Source organism: Salvelinus sp. IW2-2015, linkage group LG15 (genome assembly GCF_002910315.2).
Source record: "Salvelinus sp. IW2-2015 linkage group LG15, ASM291031v2, whole genome shotgun sequence".
Taxonomy (NCBI): Eukaryota; Metazoa; Chordata; class Actinopteri; order Salmoniformes; family Salmonidae; genus Salvelinus; species Salvelinus sp. IW2-2015.
This window is the reverse complement of record NC_036855.1, coordinates 40,671,949-40,698,428: the sequence shown is the minus strand read 5'-3', so window position 1 is coordinate 40,698,428 and position 26,480 is coordinate 40,671,949. Positions and strand designations below refer to the sequence as shown.

At 42.5% G+C, this 26,480-nt stretch overlaps 1 protein-coding gene across 1 annotated transcript; it reads left to right on the top strand.

The window, feature by feature from the left end:
- The first annotated feature begins 15,129 nt into the window (after positions 1–15,129).
- Positions 15,130–25,792, top strand: LOC111974579 (histone H2A.V). Its single transcript, XM_024002416.2, has 5 exons — positions 15,130–15,239; positions 16,758–16,835; positions 24,643–24,756; positions 24,878–25,007; positions 25,193–25,792. The coding sequence occupies exons 1-5, from the start codon at positions 15,237–15,239 to the stop codon at positions 25,252–25,254; spliced, it is 387 nt and encodes a 128-aa protein (XP_023858184.1). The 5' UTR covers positions 15,130–15,236; the 3' UTR covers positions 25,255–25,792.
- Positions 25,793–26,480: the final 688 nt, after the last annotated feature.

Genomic DNA, 26,480 nt, shown 5'->3' with positions numbered 1-26,480 from the left:
GGACAGGAGCTGAGGTTTTTCACCCCCGTCAGGCGCTCTGTGAGGATCAATAGGCCTGCACTCCGCTACCCCGCCTCCCTCCAGGAGCACGACCTCTGTGTTGCCTCCTTCAATGACCTGATGGTCCAGGAGGAGGATAGAGATGTGGCGAGGGAGGGAGACGGAGAGGATGAAGGCAGCTCCGGGCTCATCCCGAATGGCCATCTGTACGTGTACAGAGAGAACGAGGTACTGAGAGACCAGGTCAATATCCAGCTGGTCTACGCTGAAGAAGACTAAGGGCTACATCCTAATACTCTGAAGTGGCGCTTCCTCTCCTGGTTTCCTCCTAGCCTATCAATCCTGATCTAATAGTACAGGAATAGGTGCAAGGGTGGTGGTGGTGGATGATGCCCATTCACCCTCTAGGAATGTAGCTTTCAACTGTCTAGTTGTTTGCCTTCAGTGCAGCGTCACAGTGTTGTGTTCGAGGCCACCTAAAGTGAGACTGATTCAAGACCGAGACCAGAACAGTGTGAGTCTAACTCAAGACCATGATTGTAATTGTGTCAAATCGCCACCATAATAACAGTTCAAAATGTTCAATATTTCAGAAGACCAGGGGTTCATAAACATTTTCAGCCTGGGAGCCAAATGAGAAATTCATAATTTTTTCATCAAAGTAGTATTGCTATTTGGCCAAGCAAAGCAGTTTTATGCCTGATTGAATGGGAGCTGATAATTAAGGTTTTTACTTCGCTGGTCTCCAGAAGAAATCATGAGTCCTCATTGTCCAAGGCTGAGTAAAAATGTATCCGACACCGAGATGAGACCGAGACACTGTGGTTTTGAGACCGAGATCGGTCTCTAGTACTACAACACTGCAGGATCGAATTTTTCAGTAGTGCTGGATGGGTAAAATCACTGGGGAAGCCAGGAAAAAAAGCTATGTTACAACCTATGTGTTGTGATAATTGTGTTAATTGCTCTATAACCTGTTAGTTCATATGCCCTGAGACCGTGATATGTACAGTGCATTCGGAAAGTATTCAGACCCCTTGACTTTTTCACATTTTGTTACGTTACAGCCTTATTCTAAAATMTATTAAATTGTTTGTTTTTACTCATCAATCTACACACAATACCCCATAATGACAAAGCAAAAACMGTTGTTTTTTTTGTTGATGAAAAATATACATAAATATTCAGAGTCTTTACTCAGTACTTTGTTGAAGCACCTTTTGGCAGCGATTACAGCCTCTAGTCTTCTTGGGTATGACGCTACAAGCTTGGCACACTGTATTTGGGGAGTTTCTACCATTCTTCTCTGCAGATCCTCTCAAGCTCTGTCAGGTTGGATGGGGAGCATTGCTGTACAGCTATTTTCAGGTCTCCAGAGATGTTTGACCGGGCTCTGGCTGGGCCACTCAAGAACATTGAGAGACATGTCCTGAAGCCACTCCTGCATTGTCTTGGTTGTGTGCTTAGGGCTGTTGTCCTGTTGGAAGTTGTACCTCCGTCCCCAGTCTGAGGTCCTGAGCGCTCTGGAGCAGGTTTTCATCAAGGATCTCTCTGTACTTTGCTCCGTTCATGGGAGAGCTTGATCCTGACTAGTCTCCCAGACCCTGCTGCTGAAAAACATCCACACAGCATGATGCTGCCACCACCGTGCTTCACCGTAGGGATGGTGCCAGGTTTCCTCCAGACATGACACTTGGCATTCAGGCCAAAGAGTTCAATCTTGGTTTCATGGTCTGACAGTCCTCTTAGGGATCCCTTAAAACACCAATCCCGTTAGCAGGATAGATTTGACAACATCCAGTGAAATTGCAGAGCGCCAAATTTAAACTACAGAAATATAAATATTTAACATTCATATAAATACAAGTGTAATACATCAAAATAAAGCTTAACTTCTTGTTAATCCAGCCGCAGTGTCAGATTTCAAAAAGGCTTTACGGCGAAAGCACACCATGCAATTATCTGAGGACAGCGCCCCGCATACAAAAACATGAAAACCCTTTTTCAACCAGGCAGGTGCAACACGAAAGTCAGAAATAACGATACAATAACTGCCTTACCTTTGAAGATCTTCATCTTTTTGCAATCCCAAATGTCTCAGTGACACAATGAATGGTATTTTTGTTCGATAAATTCCTTCTTTATATCCCCAAAATGTCCATTTATTTGGCGCGTTTGATTCAGAAATACACCGGTTCCAACTCGCCCAACATGACTACAAAGTATCTAATAAGTTACCTGTAAACTTGGTCCAAACATTTCAAACAACGTTTCTAATCCAACCTCAGGTTGTAAATAATGTAAATAATCGATCAAATTTAAGACGGAATAAACTGTTTCCAATACCGGTGAAAAATCATGAGGAGCACGCTCCTGTTCARGTGCACCAAAAGACTAGAGTCCACCTGAGTGACACATGGAAAGAATATGACTACTTCTTAATTTCTCAAAATAAAAACATTGAACAATTTCTAAAGACTGTTGACATCTAGTGGAAGCCATAGGAACTATTATCTGGGCCCTAATAAATCAGGTTTCCCATAGAAAAGTATTGGAAAACACATTGACTTCAAAAAAAAGAATCTCTGGATGGATTGTGCTCTGGGTTTCGCCTGCCAAATCAGTTCTGTTATACTCACAGACATTATTTTAACAGTTTTAGAAACTTTTGAGTGTTTTCTATCCAATACTAGCATGCATATGCATATCCTAGCTTCTGAGCCTGAGTAACAGGCAGTTTACTTTGGGCACGCTTTTCATCTGGATMGAAAAATACTGCCCCCTAGCCCAAAGAGGTTTTAATATACTGGCAAGTTCGATGTATTAGTAGCCAACTAAGTTATGTGCAGTGCCTTGCAAAAGTATTCACCCCCTGTGCATTTTTCCTATTTTGTTGCATTACAACCTGTCATTTAAATGGGTTTTTATTTGGATTTCATGTAATGGACATACACAAAGTGAAATGAATTTTCTTTTTACCGGAAAAGTGGTGCGTGCATAAGTATTCAGCCCTAAATAAGATCTGGTGCAACCAATTACCTAAATAAGATCTGCTGCAACCAATTACCTTCAGAAATCACATAATTAGTTAAATAAAGTCCACCTGTGTGCAATCTAAGTGTCACATGATCTGTCACATGATCTCAGTATATACACACCTGTTCTGAAAGGCCCCAGAGTCTGCAGGGAGCTCTCCAAACAGGTCAGGGACAAAGTTGTGGAAAAGTACAGATCAGGTTTGGGTTATAAAAAAATATCCGAAACTTTGAACATCCCACGGAGCACCATTAAATCCAGTATTAAAAAATGGAAAGAATATGGCACCAGAACAAACCTGCCAAGAGAGGGCTGCCCACCAAAACTCACGGACCAGGCAAGGAGGGCATTAATRAGAGAGGCAACAAAGAGACCAAAGACAACCCTGAAGGAGCTGCAAAGCTCCACAGCGGAGATTGGAGTATCTGTCCATGGGACCACTTTAAGCTGTACACTCCACAAAGCTGGGCTTTACGGAAGAGTGGCCAGAAAAAAGCCATTGCTTAAAGAAAAAAAATAAGCAAACACGTTTGGTGTTCGCCAAAAGGCATGTGGGAGACTCCCCAAACATATGGAAGAAGGTACTCTGGTTAGATGAGAATAAAATGTCGCTTTTTGGCCATCAAGGAAAACGCTATGTCTGACGCAAACCCAACTCCTCTCATCACCTAGAGAACACCATCTCCACAGTGAAGCATGGTTGTAAAGGCGTCTGTGTGTAGCTGGTGAGATGAGTCAGGCGCAGGACAGCAGATATGAGTAATAAAATACTTTACTCAAAAATTCAAACATAACACGTAATATACACAGCCACACAATACGGACCACAATACAACAAACAATCACTCACAAATACAACATGTAGAACAGGGGGTTAAATAATAATCAAGTCATTGATTAAGTGACGCCAGTTGTGATAAGACAAAGACAGAACAAATGAAAAGTGGATCGGCGGTGGCTAGAAAGCCGGTGACGTCGACCGCCGAACGCCACCCGAACAAGGAGAGGGACCGACTTCGGCGGAAGTCGTGACAATGGTGGTGGCAGCATCAGGGATTGGGAAACTGGTCAGAATTGAAGGAATGATGGATGGCGCTAAATACAGGGAAATTCTTGAAGGAAACCTGTTTCAATCTTCCAGAGATTTGAGACTGGGACGGAGGTTCACCTTTCAGCAGGACAATGACCCTAAGCATACTGCTAAAGCAACACTCGAGTGGTTTAGGGGAAACATTTAAATGTCTTGGAATGGCCTAGTCAAAGCCCAGACCTCAATCCAATTGAGAATCTGTGGTATGACTTAAAAATTGCTGTACACCAGCGGAACCCATCCAACTTGAAGGAGCTGAAGCAGTTCTGCCTTGAAGAATGGGCAAAAATCCCAGTGGCTAGATATGCCAAGCTTATAGAGACATATCCCAAGAGACTTGCAGCTGTAATTGCTGCAAAAGGTGGCTCTACAAAGTATTGACTTTGGGGGGTGAATAGTTATGCACGCTCAAGTTCTGTTTTTTTGTCTTATTTCTTGTTTCACAATAAACAATTATTTGCATCTTCAAAGTGGTAGGCAAAAATCTATTTTAAATCCAGCTTGTAAGGCAACAAAATAGGAAAAATGCCAAGGGAGGAATACTTTTGCAAGACACTATAGCTAGCTAACATACCGGTGCATTCTGCTGTAATGCTATGCGGTTCGTAAGGATAGTGTAGCTAACAAATTGTCAGCCAACATAACGTGTTAGGTAACTTATTTGAAAAGTCATTACTTTATTACATTTCTTAAGATTTGGCATATTTTCCGCCATTTTCTTCAAATCTGAAAACGTGAAGCCACGCCCATTTTCTGTTTGAATTGTATTATGGGCCCTAAAAGCACAGAAATGGTGTCCTCTGCTTGTATACTTCATATTTTGGTGAATGTAACTATATCCATACTATTGTCCACCCCTCTAAATTGTCCACCCCTCCTTTTGTGGCATTGTAATCCATTGTGATTTCAGTTTTTTTTATGTTGCTGGCCACAGATTCTCCCATTCCTATGCAGCGTTCTCATGAGTACCACATTTTTGCCTTTCTTTGGCACGTAGGACACTAGGGACGTGTCAGCTGTGAACACAAACTTAGAGGAATTGATAGGCCTGTTCCGTGTATTCAACAGCTGAGTTGGGAGCTCTGGGTTGTTTTTTCGTTCTGTTCCTACRGTCGTCAGCTTCCTCTTGAGGAGCTCCTGCCCCAGCTTGTGAGAAGTAAAAAAGTTATTGCATGTGATGTTGTGGCCACGGAGTCCTTATGTCACGTCCAGGACAACCCGCATTCGTTGGTTCTTCTCAGGGGCTTCTCCATCTGGCTTCCTTGTATACACTTGCAAGTTCCACGTATATGATGAAGCAGCATCACAGGCAGCCCCGATCTTGATTCCATAATTTGCAGGTTTAGACGATATGTACTGCCTGAAGTGGCAGTGGCCCCTAAATGGCATAAGCTGCTAATCAACAGTAACGTTGGGCCCAGGGTTGTAAAACGMGAAGGCGGTTCATCCACTTGTCCCACACTGACCTGATTGCAGCTAGCTTGTCTCTCTGCCGCCGTGCTGGTCTGGTGTCTCGGTTATCGAAGCGGATAATCCTGGAAATAATGTGGAAGTTTTCCAGAGACATTGTTGCACATAAAAGTTCTCTGCCAGTTTCTGCATCCCAAAGGGATTCTGTGGATTCACCATTGTATCTGAAAATACCAGCAAGGATAAGAACCCCAAAGTATGCATGTAAATGTGTTTGGTCCATCTCCTTCCATCTCTCTCCAAAAACATGCCTTCCCTCCAATTAGTGCAGTCCAGAATGATTTTCTCAATGGTTTCTGGGATGAACAGTTCAAAAGAACACTTGATGTCCTGCACATGATTAACAGCCATCTGCGTCAGCCCAGGTTGCATTCTCATCACATTGGCAGCCATGTGAGGTGGCTCATTCCTTGGGCAATAAAACCATTCAATTTCACATTTTTTTTACATCCATATTGCTCCTCCTCCAGGCTGCTGACGCTGGGGATGGACTAGGGTCAATCTCACCCTCTTCTTCCAACTCACTGTCAGAATCCGAATTGACAGAGACATGATCCTCATATTCGGGAAAATTCTTAATCTTCCAAAGTGGAAGATGCTCCTTCCACACTAGCTTCTCTCTCTGAAAGAAATATTTTTAAGGCCCTCTGAGCAGAGATTATTTTTGCCAAACTAATTGATTGTGGTAAGTAGCCACACATGCAAAGCTATTTATTTGTTGTGTCCCTCCCCCAACTTGCACCTTGCTGGGGTAGAGTGTGGGAAAATACAGATTTTAAAAAAGTTTGTTTTTACAATGTATCGAAATAACGTATTGTAATAACATTATGCAGGTTCCCACAAGACATTATGTAGTTTCACACACTACAAAGGGTAAAGAGTGCGAGAAAAGCAGGATACAGGCAGACAGGCAGGGAGACAGTCAGGTTCTTGGTGCTATGTTGAAACAGCAGGCCCGGGGAAGAGGAAGACAGTGAAGGCACACAGCAAACCTTTTTGTTACATTTTTACTTCTTTTCACCTACACACACACTTTTCCACACTTTTATTACCCTACGGTTAGTGAGGTTCGTATGAGTATTCGAACACAGCTTTGGACAAAAAAAAGGTCTAAGAACGCCTCAAGACACAGTAAGTGTTATGTACCTATTTAGTTTTGTGTGTTTGTTTACGCATGTAAAGTGTAACCATTTTCTCTATATAGATAGCATATGCCAGTCCTGGCTGCCTCATGTTAATTGTATATTATTGTCATGAAACATCACAGCGGAGGATATTGATCTTACCGGAACAGGTGACCATATTGCAGCTAATGGTGGGGGTGCGTATCGCCCTTAAAAGAGCTTTACCCTGGGGCATCTGACCCTAAAACAGGGTTTCCCAACCCTCTCCACCGGCTCCCCCAGATTCTTCACTTTTTTTTTTAACCCTAAACTGCCACACTTGATTTAATTAGTCAAAGGCTTGATCATTAGCTAACTAATTGAACCATGTGAGCCAGTTAAGGGTTAAAATAAAATGTGAGATGTCTGGAGGGGCCTGAGGAGAGGTTTGGAAAACCCTCCCCTAAAGGAACCCCAAGGGAGATGCCAAGAGCAAGATCTCCCTTTGGCGATCATTACACTACTGCCTCGGTCAGGATCGAGGGAAAGATGAACGGAGCAAAGTACAGAGAGATCCTTGATGAAAACCTGCTCCAGAGCGCTCAGGAACTCAGACTGGGGTGAAGGTTCACCTTCCAACAGGACAACTACCCTTAGCACACATCCAAGACAATGCAGGAGTGGCTTTGGGACCAGTCTCTGATGTCCTTGAGTGGCCCAGCCAGAACCCGTACTTGAACCCGATCGAACATCTCTGGAGAGACCTGAAAATAGCTGTGCCGCCAGGCTCCAAATCCAACCTGACAGAGCTTGAGAGAATCTGCAGAGAAGAATGGGAGAAACTCTCCAAATACAGGTGTGCCAGGCTTGTAGTGTCATACCCAAGAAGACTTTAGGGTATAATCGCTGCCAAAGGTGCTTCAAAAAAGTAATGAGTAAAGGGTCTGAATACTTACGTAAATGTAATATATATATATATATATATTTTTAAATACATTTTAAAAAATGTCTACAAACCTATTTTTGCTTTGTCATTATAGGGTATTGTGTTTAGATTGATGAGGACATTTTTTATTTATTTTTATAAATGTTATAATAAAGCTGTAATGTAACAAAATATGGAAAAAGTCAAGCGGTCTGAATACTTTCCAAATGCACTGTATCTGTCATAGTGGATTCTCATTACTTCAACCAAAAAACGAATACCTTTAAGTTAAGTTGATTAATAAATATAACACCATTTTTATTTAATAGTTTCCATRACCAGTACCCATCCTGCTGCAGTAACAATGCTCCTGCACCTATCCCACAAGATACAGGTACAGTGTGCTAAAATGCCAAGCAAATGCCATGCCAACCTTAACATTTGTTATCACAGCCAAGATATTATTTTCATTAATATTTTCATGAATCTCCACGTACAGGAGCTGATGGGTAGCACCTCCTGCAATACCAACTTTTTAGTTATGCTATTTTCAATGTGTCTGTATTTACAGTCCAAATATATAGAAKKAWTMTTGGTGTCACAGTTTGGTTTTTAGTTTGTCTTTTGCTAATAGCTGTGCCACAGCAGTGTGGTTGCACCCTCAGTGCCCTAACAGTGATGAGTGGCAAGCAGGTCATCCTGATTGGAATAAATGGTAAGTATTTGGTTTTTAAGGACTTCTAGTCACATGTTTTTAAAGAATGTAATTCATTACCTTCTAATAATTACTCCTGACTCAGGGCGCTACATCCTGTCACTTCCTGCTCTGAACTGCATCCGGGTGTCTGAGACATTGGACAGTGGGGGTGGACGAACTTGTAAAGAGTGGCTACTGGCCAGCCACCGTGACTCACCAGACCATCTTCACAGTGGACCTCTTCAAGTCCTTTGAAGACACGAAGGTGTTGGCCCCAGGATGCGCCCGTCAAGCCTTTGTGGAAATGCTTGACGGAAGAACAAAGCACTTTYGCAGGGTAAGTGAGTACATACTGTTAGGTTCTAAACAAACAGAGTAAAAACTCAAACGGATGACTAGGAAAAGCTCAAACCAAGTTTATTCCCCCAATGGGTCAAACAGCTGCAAAAGACAAAGACATGTTTCCACCAGCATAAGTATTTATACCATCCTATTAGGCGGAGTCAACTCCTTGCACATCTCGACATCAAATACAGCTCTGTTGCTAGGCAGGAACTTAAGTTGTGACTGTTCCTTCTCACTTCATCTGACCTCGGGCTGAATTCCTCACTCCGGTCTGAGGTACTGAGCAGGTTTTCATCAAGGATCTCTCTGTACCTTGCCGCTGAAAAACATCCCCACAACATGATGCTGCCACCACTGTGGGACTGCGAGTGCATACAGGGATGGTGCCAGGTTTCCTCCAGACGTGACTCTTGGCATTCAGGCCAAAGAGTTCAATCTTGGTTTCATCACACCAGAGACCAGATAATCTTGTTTCTCATGGTCTGAGAGTCTTTAGATGCCTTTTGGCAAACTCCAAGCGGGCTATTTTGTGCTATTATGTGCTTTTTACTGAGGAGTGGCTTCCATCTGGCCACTCTACCATAAAGGCCTGATTGGTGGAGTGCTGCAGAGATGGTTGTCCTTCTGGAAGGTTCTCCCATCTCCACAGAGGAACTCTGGAGCTCTGTCAGTGACCATCGGGTTCTTGGTCACCTCCCCGACCCTTCTGCCCCGATTGCWCAGTTTGTCCGGGTGGCCAGCTCTAGGAAGAGTCTTGGTAATTCCAAACTTCTTCAATTTAAGAATGATAGAGGCCACTGTGTTCTTGGGGACTTTCAATGCTGCAGACATTTTTTGGTACCCTTCCCTAGATCTGTGCCTCGACACAATTCTCTCTCGGAGCTCTATTGACAATTCCTTCGACCTCATGGCTTGGTTTTTGCTCTGACATCAATCAATCAATCAATTTTATTTTATATAGCCCTTCGTACATCAGCTAATATCTCGAAGTGCTGTACAGACACCCAGCCTAAAACCCCAAACAGCTAGTAATGCAGGTGTAGAAGCACGGTGGCTAGGAAAAACTCCCTAGAAAGGCCAAAACCTAGGAAGAAACCTAGAGAGGAACCAGGCAATGAGGGGTGGCCAGTCCTCTTCTGGCTGTGCCGGGTGGAGATTATAACAGAACTATGCCAAGATGTTCAAAAATGTTCATAAGTGACAAGCATGGTCAAATAATAATCATGAATAATTTTCAGTTGGCTTTTCATAGCCGATCACAAGAGTTGAAAAACAACAGGTCTGGGACAGGTGGCGGTTCCATAACCGCAGGCAGAACAGCTGAAACTGGAATAGCAGCAAGGCCAGGCGGACTGGGGACAGCAAGGAGTCACCACGGGCGGCAGTCCCGACGCATGGTCCTAGGGCCCAGGTCCTCCGAGAGAAAGAAAGAGAGAAGGAGAAAATTAGAGAGAGCCAAGATTTTCAAAATTTCCATAAATGACAAGCATGGTCAAATAATAATCAGGAATAAATCTGTTGGCTTTTCATAGCCGATCATTAAGAGTTGAAAACAGCAGGTCTGGGACAGGTAGGGGTTCCATACCGCAGGCAGAACAGTTGAAACTGGATAAGCAGCAAGGCCAGGCGGACTGGGGACAGCAAGGAGTCACCACGGCCGGTAGTCCCGACGTATGGTCCTAGGCTCAGGTCCTCCGAGAGAAAGAAAGAGAGAAGAGAAAATTAGAGAGAGCCAAGATTTTCAAAATGTTCATAAATGACAAGCATGGTCAAATAATAATCAGGAATAAATCTCAGTTGGCTTTTCATAGCGATCATTAAGAGTTGAAAACAGCAGGTCTGGGACAGGTAGGGGTTCCGTAACCGCAGGCAGAACAGTTGAAACTGGAATAGCAGCAAGGCCAGCGGACTGGGGACAGCAAGGTGTCATCATGCCCGGTAGTCCTGACGTATGGTCCTAGGGCTCAGGTTCTCAAGAGAAAGAGAGAACGAGAGAATTAGAGAGAGCATACTTAAATTCACACAGGACACTGGATAAGACAATGACCTGACCAACTGACCCTAGCCCCCGACACAAACTACTGCAGCATAAATACTGGAGGCTGAGACAGGAGCGGTCAGGAGACACTGTGGCCCCATCCGAAGAAACCCCCGGACAGGGCCAAATAGGAAGGATATAACCCCACCCACTTTGCCAAAGCACAGCCCCGCACCACTAGAGGGAAATCCTCAACCACCAACTTACAATCCTGAGACAAGGCCGAGTATAGCCCACAAAGGTCTCCACCACAGCACAAACCAAGGGGGGGCCAACCCAGACAGGAAGATCACGTCAGTAACTCAACCACATCAAGTGACGCACCCTCCTAGGGACGGCATGAAAGAGCACCAGCAGCCAGTGACTCAGCCCTGTAACAGGGTTAGAGGCAGAGAATCCCAGTGGAGAGAGGGGAACCGGCCTGGCAGAGACAGCAAGGGCGGTTCGTTGCTCCAGAGCCTTTCCGTTCACCTTCACACTCCTGGGCCAGACTACACTCAATCATATGACCTACTGAAGAGATAAGTCTTCAGTAAAGACTTAAAGGTTGAGACCGAGTCTGCGTCTCTCACATGGGTAGGCAGACTGTTCCATAAAAATGGAGATCTATAGGAGAAAGCCCTGCCTCCCGCTGTTTGCTTAGAAATTCTAGGGACAATTAGGAGCCTGCGTTTTGTGACCGTAGCGTACGTATTGGTATGTCCGGCAGGACCAACTCGGAAGATATGGTAGGAGCAAGCCCATGTAACGCTTTATAGGTTAACGTAAAACCTTGAAATCAGCCCTTGCCTTAACAGGAAGCCAGTGTAGGGAAGCTAGCACTGGAGTAATATGATCAAATTTCTTGGTTCTAGTCAGGATTCTAGCAGCCGTATTTAGCACTAACTGAAGTTTATTTAGTGCTTTATCCGGGTAGCCGGAAAGTAGAGCATTGCAGTAGTCTAACCTATAAGTAACAAATGCATGGATTAATTTTTCTGCATCATTTTTGGACAGAACATTTCTGATTTTTGCAATGTTACGTAGATGGAAAAAAGCTGTCCTTGAAACAGTCTTGATATGTTCGTCAAAAGAGAGATCAGGGTCAAGAGTAACGCCGAGGTCCTTCACAGTTTTATTTGAGACGACTTTACAACCATCAAGATGAATTGTCAGATTTAACAGAAGATCTCTTTGTTTCTTGGGACCTAGAACAAGCATCTCTGTTTTGTCCGAGTTTAAAAGTAGAAAGTTTTCAGCCATCCCATTCCTTATGTCTGAAACACAGGCTTCTAGCGAGGGCAATTTTGGGGCTTCACCATGTTTCATTGAAATGTACAGCTGTGTGTCATCCGCATAGCAGTGAAAGTTAACATTATGTTTTCGAATAACATCCCCAAGAGGTAAAATATATAGTGAAAACAATAGTGGTCCTAAAACGGACCCTTGAGGAACACCGAATGTACAGTGATTTGTCAGAGGACAGACCATTCACAGAGACAAACTGATATCTTTCCGACAGGTAAGATCTAAACCAGGCCAGAACTTGTCCGTGTAGACCAATTTGGGTTTCCAGTCTCTCCAAAAGAATGTGGTGATCGATGGTGTCAAAGGCAGCACTAAGGTCTAGTAGCACGAGGACAGATGCAGAGCCTCGGTCTGACGCCATTAAAAGGTCCATTAAAAGGACATGCCATTAAAAGGACATGCACTGTCAACTGTGGGACCTTATATAGACAGGTGTGTGCCTTTCCAAATCCTGTCCAATCAATTGAATTTACCACAGGTGGACTCCAATCAAGTTGTAGAAACATCTCAAGGATGATCAATGGAAACAGGATGCACCTGAACTCAATTTCGAGTCTCATAGCAAAGGGTCTTAATACTTATGTAAATAAAGTATTTCTGTTTTTAAATTTGCAATCATTTTAAAAATCTGATTTCACTATTTCGTTATGGGGTATTGTGTGTAGATTAATGAGGGGGAAAAAATTTAAAATCCATTTTAGAATCAAGCTGTAATGTAACAAAATGTGGAAAAAGTCAAGGGGTCTGAATACTTTACGAATTCACTGTAGGCCAACCCACTTGGGAGCCAGGTCCACCCACTGGGAAGCCAGGCCAAGCCAATCGGAAATAGTTTTTCCCCACAAAAGGCCTTTATTACAGACAGAAATACTCCACAGCACCCCACTCCCCCTCCTTAAACAATCCCGCAGGCGAAGAAGCCGGATGTAGAGGTCCTGGGCTGGCGTGGTAACACATGGTCTGTGGTTGTGAGGCCGGCTGGATGTACTGCCAAATTCTCTAAAACGACGTTGGCGGCGGCTTATGGTAGAGAAATAAACATTAAATTCTCTGGCAACAGCTCTGGTAGACATTCCTGCAGTCAACATGCCAATTGCACGCTCCTTTAAAATCTTGAGACATCTGTGGCATTGTGTTGTGACAAAACTGCACATTTTAGAGTGGCCTTTTATTGCCCCCCAGCACAAGGTGCACCTGTGTAGTGATCATGCTATTTTATCAGCTTCGTGATATGCCACATCTGTCAAGTGGATGGATTATCTCAGCAAAGGATACATTTTCACTGACAGGGATGTAAACACATTTGTGCACAAACATTTTGAGAGAAATAAGCTTTTTGTGCATATGCAAAAATTCTGGGATATTTTATTTCAGCTCATGAAACATGGGACCAACACTTTACATGTTGCGTTTATATTCATGTTCAGTATAGATTTTCTACTACTAGATTTCTCTTACAATAAATTGTGCCCTCCTAATTCTATGAAATCAAAGAAAGTAATTGAAGGGTGGTATGCATCCCACTGCTGGCTTGCTTCTGAAGCTAAGCAGGGTTGGTCCCTAGATGGGAGACCAGATGCTGCTGGAAGTGGTGTTGGAGGGCCAGTAGAAGGCACTCTTTCCTCTGGTATAAAAAAAAAAATCCCAATTCTCCAGGGCAGTGATTAGGGGTCTGTCTTTCGGATGGGAGGTTAAATGGGTGTCCTGAATCTGTGTCCTGGCTAAATCCACAATTTGACCATCATGGTGACTTAATCATCCCCAGTTTACAATTGGCTCATTCAGCTCCTGTAACTATTCCTCAGGTCGTTGCTATAAATTAGAATGTGTTCTCAGTCAATTTACCTGGTAAAAAAAACAGCTACGTTTGAAAACCTGGTCTGTTTTAAAATATGATACTCAGCTAAACTAGCATATACTGCTGAGTATTGAGTTAATTGTGTACTAATTAGATACCAATTTATTTTGTGAGGCAAATGAATATTTTAGGTCACGCAGTTAGTTTGCAACTTTGCATCTATGCTAGGCAGCTGATAGTGGTCGCTAGATCTGCACTATGGTCTAGGATTGATGTGCCCAGTAATACACGTGTCCACCGTGAACCAGCTTGTACACAAGGCTGCAAAGGCGTCATTTCCCTCCTTAACTAGCTTTAATGGCGGGCCTTAGAAAAAAACCTGGGAAAATGTGTACTGTCTTAATAAAACACCATTTTCCACCACCATTTTAGGACAATTTAGGATGTTATACAACCTTGGCTGAACGCTATGTGCAACATAAATTGTCCGAAAATGTATAACTAAACCAAGACAGACTACAAACTGTCCTTTCAAATGGAAACAAAAGAGTCAAAGTGAGCAGAACCAAGCTCGAGCTAGCGAGATCTTATTTGCGCGTTTTAGCAACATCTGCATATTTCCCTTAGGGAAGGCCTACTCTGTGAAATGCACCTGTGCAATAACTCAATTCGCCTTTGCACTCCTTCTAATGCAATTTTTAAAACAATTTTCAAAGGGTAAGGTCTACAAAACGTAGTTTACTACGTATAGCATATTCTAGTTTGGGATACAGAAAACTGTATTGAGATCAAATGTTTCATAGATGAGAAAATGTGCAGAATTTCGTCTCAAATCCATCTTCTCTCACTAAGTGGAAACGCCAAGCGGTAGCTTCACTTTTATACATCCGTAAATTATTTGTCTCATTGTTCTGTCTGTGGTATACCGGCTGGGCACATCAATATAGATGCAGACAAAGATTTTTATAACTAACCCATTGTTAGCTCATTGTTATAGCTGTGGTGTAMATCTAACGCACGCTATCGGCTGCCTAGGCTACATATATGCATGCATTATCAAAGACGAGTTGTGTATGCAATCTCCAGTTATGCGCATGCACGTAGTATATTTCAAAATTGTATTAGTCAAGCAAGTGAATAATATTGAGCGTCAATTTTTTTTAAAGCATACATTCTGAGTGAATTTTTCTAGCTACAGCGAACCCGCCTACTTGTTGGTCTCGTGCGCAAAGAAAGAAACGCCGATTTGAGTGGGGGGGTAGAAATCTGTAGAAGCAGCGCTGTGATTGGTCAGAAAAAAATATTAAAATAAACAACAGGAATTCCCATTGGTCAACGTCCATTCGCAAGGAGTCCTGGGTATAGTATTGTTAAGGGCTTAATTTTTTCTCTTGGTCTTGAACCGAAATTGTTTCCGATCTCCTCAGTTCCACAACCAAATAACGAAATGGTATGTGTTTATTATATGTAGCGATACTTTTATTAACTACAGATTCATATAGAATTTAAAATAAGTTTATGCTTTAATTGTACATTCGCTAGTATTACGTGCTACTTCTTCAAATTGACTGAAAAGCAACGCTAAACTAGCGTTTACCAGCTAAGCTAGCAAGTTCGCGTTCCTAGCTACTAACCTTACTTTTTAACTTTATTTTATGTTTGGTAATTGCTGGTGTTATATTTCCCACATGAATTATATCTTCTGCTATTTCCGCATGCAAATCATGTGGTTGATCAAGTAGGCTACTAACGCTAACTAATTTCGATAGCTAACGTTAGCCTAGCTATTTTTTTCGAGTTGGCTGGTCTGGTTGCCCCGCGGCAGTTCTGTATCATGTCAATATTGCAATATCTGTCGGTTATCTAACTAGATACTAATACTTAGCCTTTTAGCATTGCTGTGAATTTCAGCAAATGGCTAATTCAATGCGTTTATGAAACGTTCTACTTTGCAATAGTGTTATTTATCTTAGTTAGCGTTCTCATTTGATGCCAGCTGAGTTGTTGCTTGTCAAGAATTGGCGGGAAACGTAAAACCAAAATGGGGTGATTCGCCTGGCTTTCTAGCTAACCATCTTCATAATTAGCTATTTATATATGGACATATGAATCAATCTTGAGTTGTTTTGTCTAGGTAACGTTAGCTATGTCAGCCAGGCAAGTGAAGATTGGTGACCTGGGACACAGTCAGGTTATTTGGGCTCCCTTTGGGTCCCAAGGATTAAGAAATACTGACATTTGATGACAAATGTTGACAGATGTGCAAAATAGCTGGGAAGAGATTATCGCTGTACGAATTCCATGGTAGATGGTGTAGGAATTGATGAACAGAACAAATTCAACTGTTTATCTATTTAAATTATTATTCAAAATTCTTGCCACCAACAATCATTAGATAATATATTATTAATCCCCAAATGTAGATTGTTTCTTATCACATGTTGAGGAATGGCTGATAAACTCATTTAAAATGAGCCCTACAAATAGCAGTGTTGGGCTATTTGGAAAGCATAGTCAGTCAACGATATAATAATACTCATAGGAAAAGGTATCTTTAACTCGCACTGGATACTATGCGATTTTAAGGTTCGAAATGAATTTAACAGTTAAAGTAGACGGCACATGGAAATCAAGAGGGTGCGCTACGGAGATAGGTGGGCTGGGATTAAAAAGCTCATGGTTATTACTGGTAACACTAAGACATTTACGGTATACATGTGTATATAAAAAATAATCTTTGTTGTGAATGCTGTGTAAAATGTATATGTGTCAAAATGGGTACTTTTTGTCTGAAGAGGTAATATGGGCCAATAAAATAGTGGTGGGTCAATTAACGAGTTGGGGGATTTGTCTGGTCATTTGGGGAAGGGGTACTTGACTAGAAACCATGTGATTTGCATGCATTATTTTAAAAGTTCCATTTTACTGGCTAATCTTGTAATACTGTGTCTTGTACCATCTATTCCAGGCTGGTGGTAAGGCAGGGAAAGACAGTGGCAAAGCCAAGGCGAAAGCYGTGTCGCGCTCCCAGAGAGCTGGACTGCAGGTAAGATTTGAATACCACTACAGACACCTTTATATACTGAACAAAAATATAAACGTAACTTTGAAGTGTTGGTTTCGTTAGCTGAGAAATTTATCCTGACATGTTCTGTATGCACAAAGCTTATTTCTCTCATTCTGTGTACAAATGTTTACTTCCCTGTTGACAAGCCTTTCTCCTTTGCCACGATAATCCACCCACCTGACAGGTGTGGCATATCAAGAAGCTGATTAAATGTCATGATCATTACACAGGTGCATCTTATGTTGGGGACAATAAAAGGCCACTCTCTAAAATGTGCAGTTTTGTCACACAATGCCACAGATGTCTCAAGTTGAGGGAGTGCGCAATTGGCATGCTGACTGCAGGTATGTCCATCAGAGCTGTTGCCAAAGACTTGAATGTAGATTTCTCTGGTGGACTTTCTAGCAGTCAGCGTGCCAGTTGCACGCTCCCTTAAAATCTTGACACATCTGTGGCATTTTGTTGCAAATCCACATTTTAGTGGCTTTTTATTGCTGTTTCATCAGCTTCTTGAAATGTCACACCTGTCAGGTGGCTGGATTATCTTGGCAAAGGAGAAATCCTCACTAACAGGGATGTAAACACATTTGTGCACAGAATTTGAGAGCAATTACCTTTTCATGCGTATGGAACACTTCTGGGATATTTTATTCAGCTTGTGAAACATGGGACCAGTGCTTAATTTGAGCTGGAGCCTGCTGGAACAGGATCTGGCACCTCTCAGTTTGGYGCTGTATTGTTCCGGAACATATTTGGCCGGATCTGGAACCTCTCGTTGCATGAAGAATAATTTTCACTTTTTCCAATATGTCAATTCTAACAAAAGCTATCAAAGTTAATTTGAGTTGCCTCTGTTAATTATTCCCCCACACACAAAAATCACTTGAGAAAGTTTATTTTTTTTCTTCAGGCTGGGCCTAATATTCTWAAAGTTTATTTGGGTTGATTTGCGCAACATTGTGACTTATGTTTGAGACCAACGTGTGGCTGTGTGAAGCACGCCTATTATGTTTCCTAACTAGAATGAAATTCACTTTCTATGATCTCTCTACTTTGCTAGATGTGAGCCTGCAACTCATCTCTTTAGCGTTGCTTGTCATTTATTTCCTTAGAATCATAGCCATGTGATGGGTTCTGAACGAACTGCAGCACCCCTGATAATTGTAAACACATTTGCCAAAGTTATAGAATTACTGCTGTCTGTTCAGAAATTAAATAATTCAGATTAGCCTACTACACCATCCAGCCAGGCTTTGGGAATAGCCCAGCCGGATTGTAGCCCAATAACAAGGAATAGGCTACAGTCAGCAATGTGCGGKAAATCTGTCAGTGAAAAAATCATGCGGACAACAGCCCATTCGCAAGATTTCAAATACAATTAAGGGAACGCGTTGTAAAGCAAATGGCTCCTGCTGAAAAGGGAAGAGTATGTAGGCTACCAAAATATTTGATTAACTTCCAAATATTGTTTTACYAGAGGCTTTTGGCATGGGCGCTTTGACAATCACCAGCGAGTGAGCTGCCCATTGGGTGATCCTAAAAAATGGTTTACAGTTTCWTTTCCCCCTTTTATTGTAGCCTACGGTATGTCTCCATACACGTAGGCTATTGATGGAATCAAGACAAGGTAGTTTTTATTGATCTTTTTGTCAGTGTCAAAGTACCCTGCCATTCCGATCATTTGTGCGGTATTAAAAAAGATTCTGCCAAAGTCTCCAGTCGTGTAAAATGARGTAGAATTCCATGAAATGCGTTTATAAAAGGCCACATTTTTCCTGGACCCTAGGCTACTAAAAACACTCCCATTTGTGCCACATCTGTATGTCCCTCTACTGATCTATACCATGACGAAAATGTGACAATATGCATGCAATGCTTTATTATAAAGCTGATAAACATTTCACTCCCCAGGTCACCCTCCCCTCATGCGCACTTTGGGCCAGCACCTCATGATTTTACAAATTAGGCACTGCTTAACACATTTCATATTTGTTTAAATTGACTGACTTCCTTTATGAACTATAACTCGGTAAAATCTTTGAAATTGTTGCCTTTTTATATTGTTCTCTCTGTGTACAGCGGATTGGGAAAGTATTTAGACTGACTTTATCCAAAATTGATAATTATTTTTCCTCATCAATCTACACCATACCCTATAATGACAAAGCGAAAACAGGTTTTTAGTCATGTTTGCCAATGTGAGATATATAATTTTTTTATGGAGTTCCTTATTTACTAGGGATGCACGATATATCGTAATCTGACGCATCGGCCCGATGTCAAAGCTGAGGTGCATACCTAATATAACGTAGGTAGATGATGCAACGAAAAATACAGTGCTAAACAGAACAAAAGCAGAAATGCTTCACTTTCAACAATTTCAAGTCGAGCAGTCATTTGAAACAGTAAGAATTTCAGTGAGACAACTCAAAGGCAAAATTCATTAACGCCAAGATAATGGAAGTCATTGCACTTTACAATCAACTGTTCTGTCATGGATGATGTTGGCTTTCACCGACTGGTTGAGCACCTCGAGCCCCGGTACACACTACAAAGTAGGTGCTATTTTTCAGATGTTTCCCTACCGGAGTTGCACAGTATTGTTGAAATGCACATCTATGGGCGTCACTGCTATTAGCTTCACGAGCCCCATGAGCATGCTGAGTCTGACAGCACAGTGGGTCGACAAAGATTTRGTACAGAGGAAAGTGGTATTGCATGCTCAAAGTGCTGGTTCTCATACCGCTGCTGCCATTTCTATAGCATTTGAGAACGTTTAACTGGAAACATGAACATATTCCTAACGCCATTCCAACAACTGACTCAAMAAATAAGCTAATCAACTGCGTCTGCAGCAGACGTGATACCCTCTGTCATGGCATTGAAACGCCTGCTCCACAAAACTGCTGAATAACTTAGACATGTACTCAAGGCTGTGAACAAGTGACTGGCGTTTTCTGAGCCTCTTTACTGTGTCGCCACCATGCTCGACGCCACGTACAAGGACCACTACTTCGATGCAGATAAGAAACGGGGTTTGCGTGAAATGTTACGTACACAGCTGGACGAGATGGAAATGGACGGTGTGCGCCGAGGACAGACTGCTTGACTTCAGGGGTGAAATGGTACGTGCGTTTTCGGTAAAGGGTCCACGGTGGGGTAGGCACGGTGAACTGAACAATACAGGAATCATATATTATAGCTAGGGGGGGTGTAGATATATCTATATGTCACATACATACTCAGCGAAAAAAGAAATGTCCTTTTTCAGGACCCTGTCTTTTCAAAGATAATTCTAAAATCCAAATATCTTCATTGTAAAGGGTTTAAACACTGTTTCCCAGGCCTGTTCAATAAACAATTAATGAACATGCACCTGTGGAACGGTCGTTAAGACACTAACAGCTTACAGACGGTAGGCAATTAAGGTCGCCGTTATGACAACTTAAAGAGGCCTTTCTACTGACTCTGGAAAAACACCAAAAGAAAGATGCCCAGGGTCTCTGCTCATCTGTGTGAACGTGCCTTGGGCATGCTGCAAGGAGGCATGAGGACTGCAGATGTGGCAAGGGCAATAAATAGAAATGTCCGTACTGAGACGCTTATTAATAGGCTGACCACACCACTCGCGTTGCAAAATAAAGTTAGAAATCTGTCAATTATTGCACCCACACTGTTCGCGCGCCTCAACGAGTGTCTGCGTTGCCATGCGCTAAAATAGAACTCCTATTTCTGATGCAGATCGCGCTGCAAGTCCTGCCTCTCCCATCTCCTCATTGGTTTATAGAAGCAGGTACCCACGTGCCATCTCCTCATTGGTTATACCACGTGGGTGATTGAAAGATGAACTGTGTTGCCGGTCTTTGTAGTAATACTATGAAAGTTTAGATGCCAATCACCATGTAAGTTCAAAGACGAAAAAGCCTGGATGGAGGAGAGAGGACTAGAAACGATTCAGGTGACCGTTGTATGTGTGGATTAATTGGCGGAGTAGAGGACCTTGTGCATTTCAGGTATAATAACTCAACGTTTATCCCAGGACAAATTAGTTAGCAACAGCTAACTAGCTGAATTGCCATAAATGTTTAATGCTTTTCGACTTGTTCCCAAATTAATGTAATTGGTTCAGAGTTTGTTTTGATATCTTAACCTGCGTGTCGTGATCGCGTTTGGTGTAGGGGGACAAAATAAATTTATGCACAATGACACACGCGCGCAGCCGGTTTGGGTTCCGTGTAAGACAGTGCTACAGGGAGACAGGACAGACAGCTGATCGTCCTCGCAGTGGCAGATCACGTGTAACCATACCTGCACAGGATCGGTACATCCGAACATCACACCTGCGGGACAGGTATAGGATGGCAACAACTGCCCGAGTTACACCAGGAACGCACAATCACTCCACTCCACTCCAACGCACAATCGCTCCCTGTCTGCAATAGGCTAGACTGAGGGCTTGTAAGGCCTGTTGTCTGGTGAGGACCTGCCTTACATCACCGACAACAACGTCGCCTTTTGGCACAAACCCACGTTCGCTGGACCAGACAGGACTGGCAAAAAGTGCTCTTCACTGACGAGTCGTGGTTTTGTCTCACCAGGGGTGATGGTTGGATTCGCGTTTATCGTCGAAGGAATGAACGTTACACCGAGGCCTGTACTCTGGAGCGGGATCAATTTGGAGGTGGAGGGTCCCTCATGAACAGATACTCACATACTTTAAATTTTGACCCCCCCCCTTTGTTCAGGGACACATTATTCCATTTCTGTTGGTCACATGTCTGTGACAGGTTTATGTCTCAGTTGATTCTTGCTATGTTCATACAAATATTTACACATGTTAAGTTTTCTGAAAATAGTTGACAGTGACGACGTTTCTTTTTTTGCCGAGTTTATATATCATTGCATAAATTAACGTAGGGAAAATATCCACATAGTATTAGTTGTCTTAAAAAAGGAAAAAGTTGTCTTGTAGCTGTGTGCGGCTCCGCTCATTGGTTATTTCGCTGCAGCGAGAACAGAGCTGAGACCGTCGTAGCAGCAATTAGCTTATGAAGGAATTAGCAGTTAGCTAAATGCAAAGGAGCAACATGGCACGCATTGGCGAACCAGGACTAGAAGACGCCCGAGATCATTCAGGTCTGGTAACATTTCGGCTTCCGTGTAAACTATAACAGGGATTGTCAACGAGTGGTGGATATAACTTCTACAACATGAAGGCTCTGATCATTGCTGATAGTCTATTCGAGTGGCAATACGAGTAACATGACTACTCATTTCTGCCAACATCACCCCAAAGTTCCAATTTGGTGAAAAAATGAAACGTCAACCACTTCTCCACACAGCCTTCAGGCAACAATATTCCCGTAGTGCATAAGAAATCAATGCAGCGATAGTTTAATTCATAGCGGCAGATGAGACCCTTCTCTATGGTAGAGAATGCGGGGTTCAGGAACATGTTTGAAGTGGTCGAGCCGTGCTTCACTATTCCTTCCCGGACACATTTTGCCCAGACATTAATACCTGCCTTATACAAAGAACAACTTGCGAGCGAGTTGTCAAACGCGGTCTGTCACACTAACAGACAGTTGGACGTTGAGAGCTACCTTACTGTAACGGCTCATTTCATTACAGCAGATTGGAAGATAAAAAGCCATGTCCTTCAAACATCTCCATACAGGGACGTGGACTGTAATTCCCCTGGATGCTGATCCACTTACATAGTGGAAGACCAAAGAGTTAATATACTCTCATGTAAGCAAGGCGCTACCTGGCTGTGCCTGGGACCTCTGTCCCTAGCAAGAGGGTATTCTCCACAGCAGCTGACATTGTCACAGCAAGCCGATCTGTGCTCACTGCAGGTAATGTGGATGGACTAATCTTCTTAAAGAAACTAAAATCTGATTTAAAAAAATTTAAGTAACCAGTCTCAAGTGGGCTTATTTTGTTTAAGGAAATGCTATGACTTATTTTTGATTATATGCTGCAGGACTATGCACTCTTGTTTTAAGTTCTGTTTTTAAATGACTTATTTCATGTTTTAAGGCAGGCACTTATTTTTTTCTTGTCCCTTTGTTTCCATATGCTCCTGGGAATTCAAGCTACCTATGTTTACTATTACAATAAATGGAAAATCTAAATACAAATMACATATTTCTCAGGCATTTATTTTGTCAATGTATCGACACCACTGTACTGTACCGAACCATGAGTTTTGTGAACCGTTTCACACCTAATTGACATGTATGATGAAATCCTGGTTAAGAATGAAACGACTGAACAATGAAACAGCATAGCAAGTGAAAGAAATTGTTTTTTGATATGTAAATGTTTACTTTATGGCRGGTMTGTGTGTAACCTTTTATTTAACTAGGCAAGTCAGTTAAGAACAAATTCTTATTTACAATGATGGGCAAACCCAGACAGCGCTGGGCCAATTGTGCGCCACCCTATGGGACTCCCAATCACGGCCGGTTGTGATACAGCCTGGATTCAAAACATTTCTGCAGCGTTGAAGGTCCCCAAGAACACAATGGCCTCTTCTTAAACGGAATACGTTTGGAACCACCAAGATGCTTCCTAGAGCTGGCTGCCTGGCCAAACTGAGCAATCGGGGGAGAAGGGCCTTGGTCAGGGAGGTGACCAAGAACCCAATGGTTACTCTGACAGTGCTCCAGAGTTCCTCTGTGGAGATGGGGGAACTTTCCAGAAGGAGAACCATCTCTGCAGCACTCCACCAATCAGGTCTTTATGGTAGTGGCCAGACGGAAGCCCCTCAGTAAAAGGCACATGACAGCCCGCTTGGAGTTTGCCTAAAGGACTGGCATACCATGAAACCAAGATTGAACTCTGGCCTGAATGCCAAGCCTCATGTCTGGTGYAAACCTGGCACCATCCCTACAGTAAAGCACAGTGGTGGCATCAGCATGCTGTGTGGATGTTTTTCAGCAGCAGGGTCTGGGAAACTAGTCAAGATCAAGGGAAAGATGAATGGAGCAAAGTTCAGAGATCCTTGATGAAAACCTGCTCAGGACCTCAGACTGGAGCGAAGGTTCACCTTTCAACAGGACAACGACCCTACGCACACAGCCAAGAGTGGCTTCAGGCAAGTCTCAATGTCCTTGAGTGACCCAGCCAGAGCCCAGACTTGAACCCAATCGAACATCTCTGGAGAAACCTGCAAATAGCTGTGCAGCGACGCTCCCCATCAAACCAGAGCTTGAGGATCTACAGGGAAGAATGGAGAAACTCTCAATACAGGTGTGCCAAGCTTGTGTTCTACCCAAGAAGATTTGAGGCTGTCAAAGGTGCTTCAACAAAGTACTAAGTAAAAGGTCTACGTATGTGATATTTCAGTGTTTTGTGTGTTTTTTTAATAACGTTTTTGCRWTGTTATTATGGTTCTAAATACTTTTCGAATGCACTGTATATGCACCTTGTCATTCATTATAATGCACCTTGATTTTCCGTGCTGTTATGCTCWTTTCAAAGCAAGAGGAGCAATTCTATTTAGCATGTTCCTGGTATTACAAAAGAACTCTTCCATTCAACTGTTTTGCATTATTTATTTTTTCATGTTTCAGTGCTCTTGTAAGGCTATTACTAGAAACCACTCATTCCGCGCAGATCCGTGGTGTAGTGGCAACACTCCKTGGCAACTGTCCAACAGACGAGATTAAATCCCTATGTCTGCCCTTCTCAATGGTTCTCCCACTTGCTTGTCACCCCACCTAATATTGCTAATAAAAAGCCACTCACCCTCATTTTCCCCCTGGTTTCTTCCTTCCAGTTCCCAGTGGGTCGTATCCACAGGCACTTGAAGACTCGTACTACCAGCCATGGCCGTGTAGGAGCCACAGCGGCCGTGTACAGTGCTGCCATCCTCGAATACCTCACCGCTGAGGTGAGCCTAACACACCATCTGACACCAATACATTGTTGGATTAGACTGTCATGACAGCAATGTCATTTATCCATTTGTGGGATTGGAAAGATGAGTTTAGGGTTTGCTGTTTTGTTTCCAGGTGCTGGAGTTGGCGGGCAACGCTTCCAAAGATCTGAAGGTGAAGCGCATCACTCCTCGCCACTTGCAGCTCGCTATCCGTGGAGACGAGGAGTTGGACTCCCTCATCAAGGCCACCATTGCTGGAGGAGGTGAGTTGAGGAGGCACACTGTTATTAGATCACTTGCTCTCACCGTTATACGAACAAACACCGCATATGCACCTGTTTTTGGATCATTTAATTTGTGTAGTACACATGGAGATTGTGTTAACGAAATACATWAATTTTGTAACATGCATACACTCAATCGTATTCTTGTTTGCTGCTTTTTCTAGGTGTGATCCCTCACATCCACAAGTCCTTGATCGGGAAGAAGGGTCAGCAGAAGACTGCATAGACAGACCATCTTGTTGACTGTGAAGGCTTGTATTCTGACTGGACTGTGTTCGGAGACGCTTGTATTCAGACTGACTTGACTGACCAGAACTTCACATTTGATATTTTATTATTAATGTTATAGCTAACAATGAGTGATTAAGTTTTTTTTCATTATTGTAATATTTCCCATAACAAGAAAAACTCTAAGACAAACACATTTCTATTAGGGCTGGGCGATTATGTTCTAAAAATCTGATTCCCCCCTTTTTTTTCAAACTTATGGACGGTTCCTAAATGTAATTTAAAAAAGTTATTGTAAAGGTCATACACTGCATTTTAAAACAGTCAAGCAACAATCTAATTCGGGGCTTGAAAAATTATACCTAGGCTAAATATACGCKTTCCACAACACACTAATTATTTTATCATAGTAGTTTAACATGCTTTTTTGCAATCACTGATCTAGCTTTCAAGTTTATGAAAATTCTCTTTTCTTACAAATTTAACCAGAAACATGCATAATATACATTCACTAATAATTAACTTATTGTAGCAGGCATTATAGAAAATTAACACCGGTTTCAAGTACAAGCCCACGTGCTAGTAGGTAGCCAGCTAATCTTTATATTTCAAGTTTTACTAACTTGGATCTATTTGCTAGCTAACCAGGCAGAACTGTGGAGTTATGAACACACCCTTCTGTCTCCAACGGTTTAAACAGCATGCRATCCTGTCTACTTCGTTCAGATTTTGAAATTAAGTGGCCTACTTAATCAGAACGAGACATTGCCAATCATTATTTTATCCTTATTGCAGATTTAAGACTAGACCGCTAGTATACGTCTTTGCTAAAATGCTGCTCGCTGTACCTGGTAGTGCAATGCTGCATGTGACAAACTGAGCATAAATCTTGTTAGTGTCTGCTCTGTGTGCAATTTCAGTAGTTCAGACAAAGGGTATCGTTAACTTCTCTAAAGTGTCCATATGATTTAAAAGAAATGATGGACCAAACCTTAATTGTCAGATCTGTCCAAAATGAGCCCAATGGTTTGAGCTTAGCTTGGATTTAAGCTTGTCACCTGCCTTCCCGTCTTTGGACAACTCCCATTTTTAGGGTGGAGACGTTCATCTTGTCATTATATACAGTTCTCTGGTGTTAGTGGGAAGGCGCTACTAAGTCGAGACCAAAAAGACATGAGAACAAGCAGACCATAACAGTCATAAAAATGAAAAATACAAACATTG